The sequence below is a fragment of the Sciurus vulgaris genome, assembly GCF_902686455.1.
Source record: "Sciurus vulgaris genome assembly, chromosome: 4".
NCBI classification, from domain to species: domain Eukaryota; kingdom Metazoa; phylum Chordata; class Mammalia; order Rodentia; family Sciuridae; genus Sciurus; species Sciurus vulgaris.
Window position 1 is genome coordinate 78583758 of NC_136464.1, and position 15549 is coordinate 78599306.

The 15549-nt window shown below is 37.5% G+C and overlaps 1 protein-coding gene and 1 pseudogene across 2 annotated transcripts; both read right to left on the reverse strand.

Annotated features, from left to right (window-relative positions):
• Nucleotides 1-3019: 3019 nt before the first annotated feature.
• On the reverse strand, nucleotides 3020-5270 carry LOC306660488 (ATP-dependent RNA helicase DDX3X-like). Its single transcript, XM_079138754.1, has one exon. It carries the CDS (start codon nucleotides 5178-5180, stop codon nucleotides 3195-3197), a length of 1986 nt encoding a protein of 661 aa, XP_078994880.1. The 5' UTR covers nucleotides 5181-5270; the 3' UTR covers nucleotides 3020-3194.
• An 8003-nt stretch (nucleotides 5271-13273) lies between these two features.
• LOC306659402 (zinc finger protein 639-like) lies at nucleotides 13274-15118 on the reverse strand (annotated as a pseudogene). Its single transcript has one exon. The product of its transcript is annotated as a zinc finger protein 639-like (transcript).
• Between the last annotated feature and the right edge of the window lie 431 nt (nucleotides 15119-15549).

Sequence of the window (15549 nt, forward strand, 5' to 3'; positions counted from 1 at the left end):
CTAGAAAGCAGAAGAGAATGGAAATCTTCATGTTTCAGACAGTGGTAGACAGGTGCCTGGTCAATTGAGAACAGGCAGGAGGTTTTAATGCAGAGAAGGCTAGTGGGGTTTGGTAGAAGACATGTGTTGTGTACACATGTTAATGGAGGGCAGGAATAAAGTGTCACCAGTGATTTTCTGTTTTCACTCAATTTGATGATTCAAGCAACTGTGACAACTCCTGGCTATGCTTTGCAAGTTCATTCTTAATACCCGAACATAAACAGAGTCTTTCCTTCCTTTCCGGTAGTTGTTTCAGACCATTTTTTATGTCATTGACAAGTTTGCTATGACCGTGGTGGAGGTGACTAAATATAAGGTGTTACAATGAATCAACATTCAAACTATAAACTATGAGCTAAATCAAAATAAAGAGATTCTGCTAATGCCCTTCATAGTTTCTATGATTTTACATTCTCTCTCCATATTCATTTACACTGAAGAGACTTTTATGATCAATGTTCTCCAACAAGTTATTCATCATATACTTGTTGACAACAAGTTTTCAGGGGATATGTATATCTGGTGAAGGTAAAAATAAAATGTGATGTGTTCTAAATAGTGATATATCATGATAATATTTTGTGATGATATTGTGCGATGGTATATTCTAATGAGTTCTAAATGACTGAGGATGTTCTTCAGGAGATAAGTCTCCATGGGTCCCTAACAAATTTGGATATCTCACAAGTGGAGGAACAGACTTCATTGTTATGGACTATGGTTTTTTTTTTTTTTTTTTTTGCAGTTCAATTTTTTATTTTAATAAAATCAGAATATGCACAGCACATGCAGTGCTAGCATCTAAACTGATACAATAAGCAATTACTAAAGCTACAGTGACTTGAGGTTCAATCTTTACATTCAGCAAGTTTAAATCCATTCTTACATGATTTTCAAAACTTTATTAACTGAAAATATTGCTTGCTGATAAAACTTGCTCAAATGCTATCGCTGAATGAACAAGTCACTGATTATGCCAATACAACAAAGATAATCACATATTTGAGGATTGCAATGTGCCAGACATTCACTAAAAAAAAAAAAAATACACACAACTAAACAAAACTCACACAACAAACATCTGAGAATCTGAACACTTCATATCAGTGTTTTGAAGTGTTTCATTAATATCTTAAGACAAGTGTATCAAAACCTTGGCATGATTTAATTTCAAGTCGCCAATTTTGCTTTTACTAACATCAGAAAGTTATGGCTACACTGCCAATGCCGGGTCTGCTCAATTTGACTTAAGAGTTTAATATGTCTTAACATTAAAAGCTCACACTACCCCGAAATATATAATTTCACGCATAAGGTGACATTCAGCATTCAAGTGCCAGTGTTTTTGTACTGTCTTTTGGTCAAGTTTCTTTAAACTTTCAAAGAATCACTTTTAGGCTTACAAAAATAAATATTTGTCAAAATGTTCAATAAATATTGCATAAAACTAGCAGCAAAAAGTATCTAGAAATCTGTCGTGTGCAGTTTTCTTCCCAGCTATCATTCCCATGGTCCCAAATAAATTTTAGAATCTAGTCCCATCCCCTTCCTAGACAAACTGCGTTCAACAATCTCCAAGAGACAAAATAAGATTGGAAGTTTTAAGGACACGCACACAAGACATATATATAAAATTCTCTGAATGTGCAATAAAAGAAGTACTTTGTAAAAAGTTATGGGCAAAATGTACAAGGGCCTAAACCTAGACTAATTGAAAGAGCACCATAAGAAATGACCTCAATACTGTCAAGTGCACCTACTTAATAAAAGTTTTAGAACAAGGCACAATACACTTGAAAATCTATTGCACTTTAGGAAATTTTTGCCGTCTTCCTATGCCACTGTAAAAAGATTGAGCGTTTTGATCACGCATTCTGGCCACAAAAATTAGCCCAGAATTCAAAGTGGCAGAGGCATTTTAGTGGTGGACAATGCTCATCTTTGGCCAGATTTAGCATAAACAGACTATAAATACAATGGAAACCTATGCAACTAAAACTGACTAAACTGCACTATAGAGCAGTTATGTACATATTTCCAACCTGTGTGATCTCAAAGATTTCAGTTTGTTACTCTTCTGGAGCCATTTTTACAAAGTCTATAGTAAGCCAGTTTAACATCTCAACGCAGCTTGAACAGAGTAATGTGAATCGGCATTTAAAATAAAGCCTGCTGCATAATTCTTCCTGTTCATACCCTCTTGACCAAAAAACATCAACACTAGCATGCGTTATTAGACCAAAAATCATCCAGGGCCCTAACGAGGGCTGGTCATTGCTGTGGTCAGCCATTCTACCATTTCAATTTCATTTATGGCAGGCATTTAAAAAGTCTAAGTAGATGAATTCTCCTAAAAACCTATTTCAAGTTATCAGACCTTTAAACTTCCCCTGGAATTGCTGTATTTACTTACATTAACTTTGAAAACAGTGCTTTGAATGTATGCATGTATTCATACATCACCTCATCATGACTGAAATGGCTTGTTTAAAGACTATCAGGTTCTAAATACCTATCCAGGATAGAGTGAGCAAATCAGAACTTTAACTTAATACAATTTGCCACATTAGAAACTAATTCCATTGATATGCTTCAAGACGTTGGTTGTTTGTTTTCCCCCAATCTGCAAGTATCAAAAAGCCCTAATGCAGGCTACCGCATAAGTTTTTTCCTTATAATATTTATGGATGAATCGATGATTCCTGTTAAGTTGTATCACACCTGTGTGCCAAGGTTTGATTTTAGCCCAAGTTCAGTATATTTATTTTGTCAAAACAATTGATATCTTGAGCATTACTGAGCCAACAGGACATCAAAATAAAAAGTCGTCTAAAGTTAAAGGCACAGTACATTAACAAACAAATGATCCTCAGTCACAAAATTATAAATGCAGTTTGGGATGGGAATAGGCGGGAAGGGAGTTAATCCAAACTACAGCAATGAAGTCTTCAAACCACCTTCCGAACAGGGCTGCTGATTGTTCCTTTCATTTCTTCTTGTGACCTTGAGCTCCCTTAAAAAAAAAAATTAAGTCTAGAATCACAGCTGGTAATGTACTGCGAGTTCTTGAAGCTACACAAGGTATAGTCTGGCTAAGTTACATGTGGTTTCCATATTAGCTTGTTTGGCAGGGTGACCTACTCAAGGCAGGCTCAGTTACCCCACCAGTCAACCCCCTGGGAGTTATAATTTCCTCCATATCCATCACTGTTGTAAAAGCCTCCATAGCCACCTCCACCAAATCCTCTGCTGCTGCCATGCCCCCCTCCACCGCTGCGACTGCTGCTCGCACGGCTGCTGCTGAAGCTGGAACTGCTGGCACCACTGCTCTGCCGATAGTCTCTGGCACCAAACCCTCCACTAAATCTACTCTTAGATCGTCCACGACTGCTACCCTTGTAGTGGTGTTCAAAAGCCATGTTTTCTAACCAAGATGGCACTTCTTGTTTTGCTTCAACAAGAAGATCCAACAAATCCTTAGTAATATTTATGTTTCTCTCGTTAAAGAATGAGGTGGCAAGGCCAAGGTTTCCTACACGTCCTGTACGGCCTATGCGATGCACATATTCTTCAATATCACTTGGCAAATCAAAATTGATAAAGTGTTTCACATTTGAAATATCTAATCCTCTTGCTGCTACTGCCGTAGCCACCAGAATTGGGCTTTTTCCTGAGTGGAACTGGTGAAGGGCCTCTTCTCTATCTCTTTGAGAACGGTCTCCATGGATACTGGTGCAAGCATATCCTTCATGATATAAGAAATCCTCCAGAGAATCTGCACCTTTTTTAGTCTCCACGAACACTAAGGTCAGTGAATCTTTGCCTGTTGCATTTAGGAGGTCAAGCAGAAATGACCGTTTGTCTGGTTCTTCCACCCAGACTACTTTCTGTGTGATATTCTCAGAAGTAGAGCCCACTCTTCCTACGGCCAAAAAGATGTACTCATCCAAGAAATCACGAGCTAGCATCTGTATTTCCTTAGGAAAAGTAGCACTAAACATCATAGTGTGGCGGACACCTTTTGGAGGCATAGTATCTTGTTCAACTATTCTACGGATCTGAGGCTCAAACCCCATATCCAACATCCGATCAGCTTCATCTAACACCAAGTATTTGCAGAAGTCTAATCCAATCTTTTCTCTTTGCATCATATCCACGAGACGTCCTGGAGTAGCTACTAACAAGTGGCACCCACGTTCTAAGTCTCGAATCTGCTGACCGATATCAGCACCACCATAAACCACACAAGGACGAACCCTCGATCGGTATGAGAATTTTCTGGCTTCCTCATAAATCTGTACTGCCAGCTCTCTTGTCGGTGCCAATACCAAGGAGATTGGGTATTGCTTGCGGTGCCCATACCTTCCATTCTCCTTCATGGCCCTCAAAGCCTCTCCTGGACCATCTGAATAAATTTGACTCAAGATGGGCAGAAGAAATGCTGCAGTTTTCCCAGATCCTGTTTGGGCACAAGCCATCAAATCTCTTTTCTCTTTGATAATAGGAATAGCATGCTTCTGCACTGGAGTTGGGCGAGTATAACGAGTAAGCTCAATATTTCCCATGATAATTTCTCCCATCTCAACATCACTGAAACTTTCAATATGTGGAGGGCAGTTGTTGCCTGTTGCCTCAACCGGAATGTCATCATATTTCTCAAAGTTAATCCCAGTGTTGCCTCCAGAAAAGAGTTCCTGTTCCAAGCGTTTACTTGGTGGGAGTGGCTTTGACCAGTCATCTTCATCTGATTTGTCACACCAGCGACTATTGCCACCACGTTCAAATTTGCCAAAGCCACTTCTGTCTCCACGGCTGCCAATGCCATCATAGTCACTCCTTCCACGATCATCAAACCTTCCCCTTGATCCACTTCCACGATCGCTGAAGAAACTTGACTTCCCTCTTGAATCACTTCCAGATCCAAAACTGCTGTACGCATCCTTGTCTTTACTAGAACTCCACCCTGAACTGTCTTTGTCGTAGAATCCTTTAGCAGCTTCTCTGTTCCTTAAATGAGGAGGGATATAGCGCCCTTTGCTGGCAGTACTTCCTCCAGTCTGATTATCTGAAGAGTTCAGGTCTAGGCCAGCAAACTGCTGGTCCAGCCCGAGCGCATTTTCCACCGCCACATGACTCATCCCTGAAGAGTACCGAGAACTCGGAGTCTTCTGCTGCTGAGAGAGTGTGCTTGGTTCACCGCAAAGGCTCTTTCACGGGAGAACTGCGGCTCTGGACTATGTTTTTGATGATCTTGTATAGTAGAGTCTTAGAGGATATTTTGTCTCCATTTATATTAAAAACAATTTTCTTATAGCCTTGGGAAATGCAGACAGTGTCTTCCTACAGAAAATACATCAGGCAGACACATTTACCTTTATAAAATCTTTGGTTAAATAAATTCATGGTTATTTTCCTGTAATGGAATCCACTTTCTGAACAGGTTTACATGACCCTTTTGCTATCACCCTGTGTGAACAGGGATTCAAGGAACTGATGCAAATTCTATGCACTCTAGCTACTACTATTACTGTAAATAATAAACTATCCTTCATCTTTAACCAGAAGTCTTATTATCTTCTGCAAGAACCCATGAAATTGTGGAAGACAATTTAGTTTGCAATTAGCGCAAAACTCTTAACAGCTCTTGGAAATGTTCTGTGACTTCAGTATTTGCATGGACCAGGGTCAGTTTTGAATGTTCTGATTTTCCCCTTTTGATTAAAAGTGTCTACAGCCATTATCCTAGACCTGATGCACCATTGTATGTGAGTGTTGACAAATCATGTTTATTTCATGGGTTTTCAGATAAGAAAAAAATGGAATTCAAGGTGATATGCCTAAGATAATACACCTGAGGACCCTCATATTCACCTGAACCTTATTGAATGACAGAATCCTCAAACTGGAGTTAAAACCTGATGTCTAAAGGGATGAGATTGGGGGGTAGTAATCTTGGAAGGGAGTGAATATATACTATACATGGGAGGGTTGTGACTCTGGCACATTGCATTTTCCAAAGATGGAGCCTACGTTATCTCCTATCCTCCAAGCACCTCCAGAAACTTTCCTGAGGGCCAAGAATACTATTGTTAACGGTACTCATTTTTGTTTTCTCAAATCTAAAACTACAGAGCCAATGATCCTAATTGCTTCTTACATATATATTTGAGTCACTCTGATATAGCTTTTTGCCAAAATGAACAAAACTCTTTCCTTGTCAGGGTGAGGAAATCTTTATTGAAAATACCAATTGTACATTTGCATTCACTTTAACAACCATTTAATTGGTCTCGGTGAATGAATTAGTGAAAACATTTCTACCATTCTAGTAAATGTTAGGGGAGTAAAACAAAAAGTTAATTGTGCCTTCTTTAAAGACCATGGTATAAATTAATTCCACAAGTATATAAAGTACTGCTTTTAATGAGAGTGTTTTGAAGTACAAAATCAACATTGGCAGTATTTTCCAGGAAAATATCACTTGAGGAATACAGATTGAGTGAGGTCTTCAGAAATGGATCTCTTTGAACCAGTTTCGGACTGCTAAACTGTGAGAGAATGTCTTGTTCCCAGTATAATGAATTGTATGGAATACAAGATTAATCTGTTTTCTTTTATTCTCTAATAGTCTGTAGCATATGCAATACATCCACACTTTAAGTAACATTTTCCAATCCCAAATTGTATACAAAATGGGGCTGGGGAGATAGTTCAGTTGGTAGAGTGCTTGCCTTACAAGCACAAGGCCCTGGGTTCCATCCCCAGTACCGCAAAAAAAAAAAAAAAAAAAAAAAAAAAACTGATAACCAAATTGTATGCAAAATGAAATTCTTCACATCCTACTTCTCCTCAATGCACCTTCCTACTTCTTAGCTAGCATTAAAGAGCAGCCAACAGGTCTTTCTTATAATTGCAGATTTACTTCTAATTATTGGTGGTTGGTAGAGAAGAGTTAGTGAGTAATAAAAAAGAGAGTTATAAAATCTAACATCCATTCTATTCTCTGTGTCTACTGACATTCTTGTCAACTGCATTGCTCAAAAGAACTCTGATTGTTTTATTGCATTTCATCATTCTTCACTCCTTTTTTCCTCCCTGCCACCTGTACTTACCTTTCATACATACACATAGGCACCACAGTGCAATTCTTCATCATTGGTGTTAATTTGTGACATTTTTAAGAGGCACACTAGTGCACAGTCAAAAAACAAACAAACAAACAAACAAACAAGGAATAGTACTGTATGCCACTTATGTGTTTACTGGATTGATCATGTATTCCTAAATGAGTTGTAAATGAATTGAGAGCTATTCAACCTACTTAGCCAGTTAGGGCATGGTTAATACTTGATTGAAAGAAGTGGGTTCTGTTTTAAGATTAAATATATGTCAACATGTATGACCAGATTTAAAGGGCCTCATGTATCTGTTGAAGATTATCCAACTAACAAGCCCAGGCATGATTCAAATTTATGCAATGGAAATTTAAATGCCATATCTAAATGATTCACTTTTCTAGTAACATATTTCTTAATGATTGTACACTGTTGAAACTGAACCATTAATAATGTGCTGCAGTGAGTGCTATGTGACAAAGTGTTAAATGACTGGCTGGTACAATCATGCCAGCCATCTACAAGAAGGAGTGGTTGGACACAGTTGGCCATTGCACTGATTCAACCATTACTGCAATAATGAAAGAGCTGTAAGGTTTCTTTGATATTTATTTAGTTTAGGGGAATAATAGTGATGACAATCATAACAACACCCACAGCTAGCATTTCCAGAGCATCAAGTGGTTTTCTTAACATTTTTACATGCATTTCCAAGTCTTATGATGCAGTACTGACTGAACACACCTACTATGAAAATATGAAATGTGAAATTCTATAAAATCCTCAACTTTTTGAGTGCCAGTGTGACACCATGAATAGTAAATTCCAAAACTAACCTCACATGATAGTCAGAGACAGATGCAACCACTATGTAGCATAATGTTCATAGTACTTTCAAGGACAAGCAGTTATTTGTAAGTAACAATGAAAAATTCATATGCACAGAGTAGGCATTTCTACTTCAAGCACATAAAAATCTTAATAAGAAAATACATTTATTTAGTGCTTTCTGTTATCTTACTTGATCCTGATAATGAATCTGTAATGAACTGGTTCTCAACTTTCTTAAATAATATTTTATTTAATAGCTTTGAAAAAGGATTTTAATCAGTGTTTAACTTCAAAATGAATTCTCTTTACAATAGAATCCACCTAAAAGATCATTTAGCTTAACCCATTCATTTTACATGGGAGAAAACTGAAGAACTGAGTGTTCAAGTAAGTTGCCCTTTCCCATATAATTAGCACTTACACAGAAAATTAACTGAAGAGGAAATTTAACTTGAATTCCAAGAGGAAAAGAATAAATATATTATCAAACTTACACAGTACCTGCTTTGCCTATTAAGACTGTAAATTTTCTTTTTTTGTTTTTCTTCTAATCACATATGAAAGTAGCCTGAACTTAAAATAGAAATTCTTCAAAACCTATTTGAAGTGTAATGAATCCAACCTTTTCTCTCTTGAGATTGGGCAAGTCTATGCTTATTAGCTTAGTCTTTGTTGATATTTTCTTTAAGTATTTATTTAAGAAAGTATTCTTCTTCATATTTGTATGAAGCATGAAGTAATTTATTTTATAAGTAGTGAGAACCATACACTTAACATTTACTCAGAGGTTCTTGAACTTGGCTGTACTGAATCCCAAGATGTACATGGATACATGTTTTGAGGTTCATGAAGTTGAATTAGAAATAATGCTTTTTATTTTTACTATCCTTTTCCCACAACTTAGCATTCCCTTTTAGGTTAAGTGTGGTACTAAACCACAACAGCACTATTGATTCTAGGTGCCAGTGAGAAGTGAGAGCATTTCATACCACAGTGAATTTATATGAGATGTCAAACAATGTGTATAGTAACCACTAGGTTAAGATTATGATTATTGGTTATTCACATATGGACTACATTTAAATAAATCATTTTCTTCTACACTGCTGTGAATATTGTTTTCTGTGTTTAAAAATTATGGAGATCCATGAGATTCCATAGATCACCAAACAAATCCCTGGCTCAAAGGAAGTTTTAGAAACAAAATATTAGAAATGCTCCAGACATGTTTCAACCAGAATGAACCAAAAATAAGGCCAATGCCTTTATCCTGTACAAATTCTCCTTTCAAAGTTGTAGTTGAAACTGAAATATGAATTACTGTTTCTTTTGTTTTCTTTTGTCTCTGAGGCCTGAACTCAAGCAGTCATGAATAATTCATTCATCACAGAATCAGGCAGTCAGGTACTAGCTGTTTGGAATCCCAATGCTGTGCTTCTGCTTTTACTTTGTATGAGACCACTAACCTCAACCTACATGGCCTTGTGTACAAGGCAACAGCACTGTACATCTGTTCAGGACATGCATGCATTTTGTAAGGCCCAAGCTCTTCCACTTCCTGTTCAGCTTTGCATACAATGATGTCATAAATGTCACATGTGGTTTTGTTTCATTGGTTGTAACACTCTAGTTTTCTTTTTTAAAATACCTTTATTTTATTTGTTTAGTTTTTTTTAATGTGGTGCCCCACACATGCTAGGCAAGAGCTCTGCCACTGAGCAACAACTTCAGCCCTGACTCCAGTTTTAGGGACAATTTTCTAAAGCCAGGACCCCAGAAATGGAGGGGAGCTGAGATTTTGATGGAAAAGGAGAGCACACAGATGCAAGATCTTCTGGGATATGTGGGAGTTGGGGGGAGCTCTCAGAGCTTCCCCTAAAATAACCAGTTTCAAATAAAATAACCAGCTAGCACTTCTGTTTTACTTTCTTAAAACTGAATGTAAGAATTCCAACATTATATAACAAATTAAGCCAATGTTGAATAATATTACAATTTGACTAAATATAAGATCTATTATAAAATTACCATTTTATTTTATTTATTTATTTTTTTTATTGTAAACAAATGGGATACAAAATTACCATTTTAAATTATACCATATTAACAATTCATCAATTAACAATTCATCAATTTTTGTTGAGGCATAAGCCTGATGAGACTTTAATTATCTGATAGTGTCAAATGTATTGAGCATGAACAGTTAACGTCCTTCCACACTGAGGCAACAGATGTCTCAATCAATGTCATTTATCTTATAGACTATACTGTAGGTGTCAGAGTGTTTAATAAGACTGTAGTATCTTATCAGATGGTTATGAATCCATTATGAAAACTTAGAATGTATTATTTACAAACCGTAATATTCTTTTTTAAAAACACTTGATTTTAGATCAGATTTCCCTAGAGTTCTAAAGTACAGAATTAATAGAGTATTAAAAGTAAAAGCAGAAATTACTGAATTATACAACAAAGAATGACTAAGATGGTAAATTTTATGGTTTGTTTAGTTATACAAAATTAAAGATTAATAAAACGAAATCTGGAAGGAAAAGCTTTTAATTTATGTTCTAGTTGGTGAAATAAAGTTTTAGTCTCATCTCACAAACCTAAACATTATTTTTCAGTTAAAATTTGAAGTTTTAGGGATCAAGGGACAATCCATCCAGTCTGCTCAGTGTCCATTTAAACATGCATGTTTAAAAATATGCATGTGATTATCTTGCCTTTGGGCATTTTATAAAATTAGAATATAAGATAAATAAAATGAGATTTGTTACTAAATTTAAAATAATCCAGATATGGCAATAAAAATTAACCTGATTTAAGTACATGATTTAAATACTGATAATTTTTGATGGATCATGGTTAATACCCAAACTTCCGATTCCCTATTCCCCAGTCTTCTATAGCTTCTATAATTTCCAGGAGAATCTACGCCATTTCATGGCATTCAGGGAAAGTTTCCTAGCCATCTTCTGCTCCTGGGAGCATGAATTAGATGTAATTCAATCAGGCTGACATCGGAACACCTGTCAGAGGATCCAGTCCTGATGCCAAGAGGCCCAGTTTGGCTTCTAGGGAGGAAGTATGGGCACTCAGAGACTTTGCTTACCTCTTCCTTAAGCAGATTCTTCTCCTCCATAGGCCCTCGTGACTCTGCTTCCTCTTTATGAATCTCCCTGCTCTATTATTTACTCTGCCTGATAAAGCACTTCAAATTCATTGACATAAAATAACCTCTACTTTGTGATGTTCTTAGATTCTGAAGACCAGGAATTCAGAACAGGCTAAGTGAGGATATCTTAGTTCTACTCTGAGATATTTTGGGTGCTTCCCTGGTACTTGAACTCTGGAAGCTGGCTAACAACTTTCCTCAGAGTCACATGTCTGGGTGCTGATGCTGGCTGTTGGTGTAGCTGTTAGGCCTGTTGGCTAAGGCCTCCTTGCAGCCTCTCTCAACTGGGTGAGATTCCTCACTGACATGGGTGCCTGGGCTCCAGGGTAAACTATCCAAGAGAGACAAGCAGAAACTGTTCACATTTTATGACTGAGCTTTGAAATCACATGCTGTCATATCTTTTCAGAGACTTATTGGATTCATGGAGAGGAAATACAAACTCAGTATGTCCACATGAGGACAGACAGAGCCATGTAGTAAAAACTGAAAGAGGGAGAAGACAAATTGTGGCCATTGTCTTTATAAAACACTGTCTGCCATTTCTGCCTGACAGGAGACTTCCTTACCTATGTGCACCAGGCCATGCTCATCAGAGCCTTCTACAGCAGCTCTCAAATCCAGGCCTGTATGATTGCACTGGGCTAGTGCCATGATTCCTGTGCAGTTTCCTTACAAGGCTTCTGCCACACTGTCATGGGAGATGTAGGAGGCATCTCCTCCTAAGATTTCCTCCAGACTAACCAGAGGGTATAAACTTTCCAAGTGGGCAGAGTTTCAGGGAATGCAAATGTTAGGTTCCATGGGCACCATCAACCTCTAGAGTAGTAATTTCTGCAGCTTACTTCCTGTTGAACTATAGTGACCTGGGTGCTGTGAGGGGAAATGGCCAATAGGTCAACATTTTGACTTTCCTACTGTTGTATCATTGTTTATACTTCTTTGTGTTATGAATCTCATAGCCTCTAATTGGCATATTTAAATAATTTTATTCCCTCCAAATAAATAATTTCTATGTATCAAAAGTACATTTAATACTTGTCCACAGATTTTTAAGGAAATTTTGAAAATACAAAGCCATTATTTGACTGTTTAGACTCTCTATTTTGTTTTCCCTTCCTAGGGGCAAAAAGCTAAATAGCATTTTAATAATCGAGGAATGGTGGTGGATAAAAACAATCTTATAAAAGAAATCAATTGAAAATATTTCAAAGTACTGCCCTTCTATTGCTGCATGTGACATATTAGTCAATTATATACTCATTTTAATAGAAAAACCATGATGTATATTGACTCTGATGCTTTCAATCGCATTTGGTAATGAAGAGACTTCCTATTATAAATGCAAATGATATTCATTATCAATAAGTCATTCTAATATATCATCTAATCCTGACAAGTAAAACAATATTTTTTATTTTTTAAAGTGACAATGAAAAGATTTCTACTGTGTTAAAATATTCAATTTATGCCAGATTTGAGAGAATTCCAGAGCTATTTAGTAAGGGCCAATTTTTGGGGGGGAGGGTATTACTGGAGATTGAACTCAGGGGCACTCGACCACTGAGTCACCTCCCAGTTATGCTAAGGTTGGATTTGAACTTGAGATAACCCCACTTCAGTCTCCTAAGCCACTAGGATTGCATGTGTACACCACCACACCCAGCTAGTAGGGTCCACCTTTTGCTTCAGATTATCTTTTTATTATCTTTTTTTAAAATTTATTTTTATTATAAACAAATGAGATACATCTTGTTTCTCGGTACATGAAGTAGAGGCATACCATTTGTGTAATTGTACATGTACATAGGGTAAAAGTTTTTAACTCGTTCTGTTATTTTTCCCTTCCCCCCAACCCCTCTTACCCCTTTTCCTCTATACAGTTCCTCCTTCCTCCATTCTTGGCTCCCTCCCACCACCCATTAGGTGTTATCGACCACTTATCAGCGAGATCATTTGTCCTTTGGGTTTTTGAGATTGGCTTATCTCACTTAGCATGATATCCTCCAATTTCATCTATTTGCCTGAAAAGGCAATAATTTTATTATTCTTTATGGCTGAGTAATATTCCATTGTATAAATATACCACAGTTTCTTTTTTTTTTTTAACATCTCAAAAAAAGTTGAATTTATTATTTTACAAAAACATTATGTAAGTCAAAGAGAATAATCAAGTTGTTTCATGGACTGGAAGGTGACTTATTAATTCCCTTTCATTTCCAAACCTCATCAAGCAGTCACTACATTTATGAGGTAAGTCAGCCGAATGCTTGAAATCTAGATGAATTTTAAGATCTTCGATCTGTCCTGTTGAATATTCACAATATTGACATAAATAAATCCCTTCAGATAAATGTGAATTTAAATGCTTGCAATATTCTAGCATGCTTGAAAAACCCTTCCCACAGTCATCACAAACATGAGGAAATATTTTAGTATGTTCAATAGCAACATGCCTGTTAACATTTGTATGAAGTCTACTCCGAAAACCACATACTTGACATACAAAGAAGTTCTTACATTTGTCAAAGGTAATTTTGCTTAAGAGGCTGTATTGTCCATGTTCTCCATTGTTATACTTATCGCTTAGTTCTATTAATTTACATGCATGCTCATTTACCACATGGCTATGCAAGTCTTCTGGATCATTCGTCTCATGTTCACAGAACTGACACAAGTACTGTTCATCACAGCTGTGCTCCTGGAAAAGTAAGTAGAGTTCACTGCTTGAGGAGAACTGCATGTCACACTGCTCACACCAATACAAGTGATCGCTAAAGTGGGTGTCTGCAATGTGCTGGCTGAGGTTCTCAAAAATTACTGTCCTGTAATTGCAGTATTTACAGATGTAGGGATCCTCTTCATGTAGTTTGGCATGTTCGATCAGAAGCATGTTGGTAGAGAAGCTTTCCTTGCATACTCGACACACATTTGAATCAGTACGTTTATGTTTCAGGATCATATGCTGTTTTAAATCAGAAAAATATTTACTATTGAATTCACAAAGTTCACATTTATAGAGGCCACTGCTATTAGCTCTCAGTAAAGGCCATTTCTGCTGGGCAGTCACATTCAAAGCTTGGCTCTTGTCCAGAATTTTACAAAGTTTAGCTGGTGGTTCTTCATCAGTTTGGTCTCGGAGGCTCTCGGAAGAATTCTTTTCTGTCTCTATGTCATAATCCTCCGAAATTGCATGCACTTCTACAGCAATGGGGACATCCTCGGCGGTGTGAACTTCTATAGAACTCTCCTCTTGAGTTTGTTGGTTGACTGATTCGGGTGAATCACACTCTTCATCACAAATTTCTACATCAGCAGATTTTTCTGTAGAAAAGGCAGTGTGGTCTATAATTCTAAGTACAGGACTGGGAACCAGATAGTTCTGATTTCTGTTTCTGGCCTTGATTCCATCTGCAAATTTTGGCAAGTCATTTGATGTCTCAGTATCAGAATCATCATCTTTGTTGTCAAAATATTTTAAGTCTGGCTGTCTCATAGAGCAGACACTGTAACAATGATCAGAAAAAATCCCATTGAATCCATCTGCAATTCTGCTTATTCCAGAGGAATCTGAATAATGAGAAGGAGGTAAAGTCTTCCTTTTTCTTTTTTTTTAGGATACTCATTCATATCTTTTCAATTTGGTATAATTCTTAATATTGCAGTTAGGAAAAATGAATTATGACGTTTCCACAGATGGTAAGAAAAATACCTCAATTTTAGTGATGAAGAAACATACTCAGTGAAAGTCAAGTCAACTAAGAAATGGCAAAACCAGAGATGCAAATACATGTCTTCTGATTCCTGGGCATTGAATAGGTAACTTTATGTGGGTACATCTTCGTGGCTAAGCACTGCCACCAGCGAGTTACATCTTGTTTCCAGTTCTTACTCAGCCAGCAAGTAGAAGAAGGGGAAGAGAGTCACCGTTTCCCCGGGCCGGTTCGGCCCAGGCACAGCTGAGGTGGCAGCGGTGGAGCGCGGGCGGAGGGGGCCCACTGCGGCAGGCGACGCCGCTCAGGCCCTCGCGCTCCCGGGCGCTCTGCCAGGACGGGCCCTCTCCCTCCCGCACACCCTAAGCCTACCACAGTTTCTTTATCCATTCATCAATTGAGGGGTATCTAGGTTAGTTCCACAATCTGGCTATTATGAATTGAGCAGCTATGAACATTAATGTGGCTGCATCTCTGTAGTATGCTGATTTTATGTCCTTTGGGTATAGGGCAAGGAGTGGGATAGATGGGTCAAATGGTGGTTCCATTCCAAGTTTTCTAAGGAATCTCCACACTGCTTTCCAGAGTGGATGCACTAATTTGCACTCCCACCAGCAATGTATGAGTGTACCTTGTTCCTCACATCCTCGCTGACACATATTGTTGCTTG

What these genes read in the sequence shown, in the direction of transcription:
- LOC306660488 (XM_079138754.1), bottom strand. Translation starts at nt 5,180, where the DNA reads ATGAGTCATGTGGCGGTGGAAAATGCGCTCGGGCTGGACCAGCAGTTT.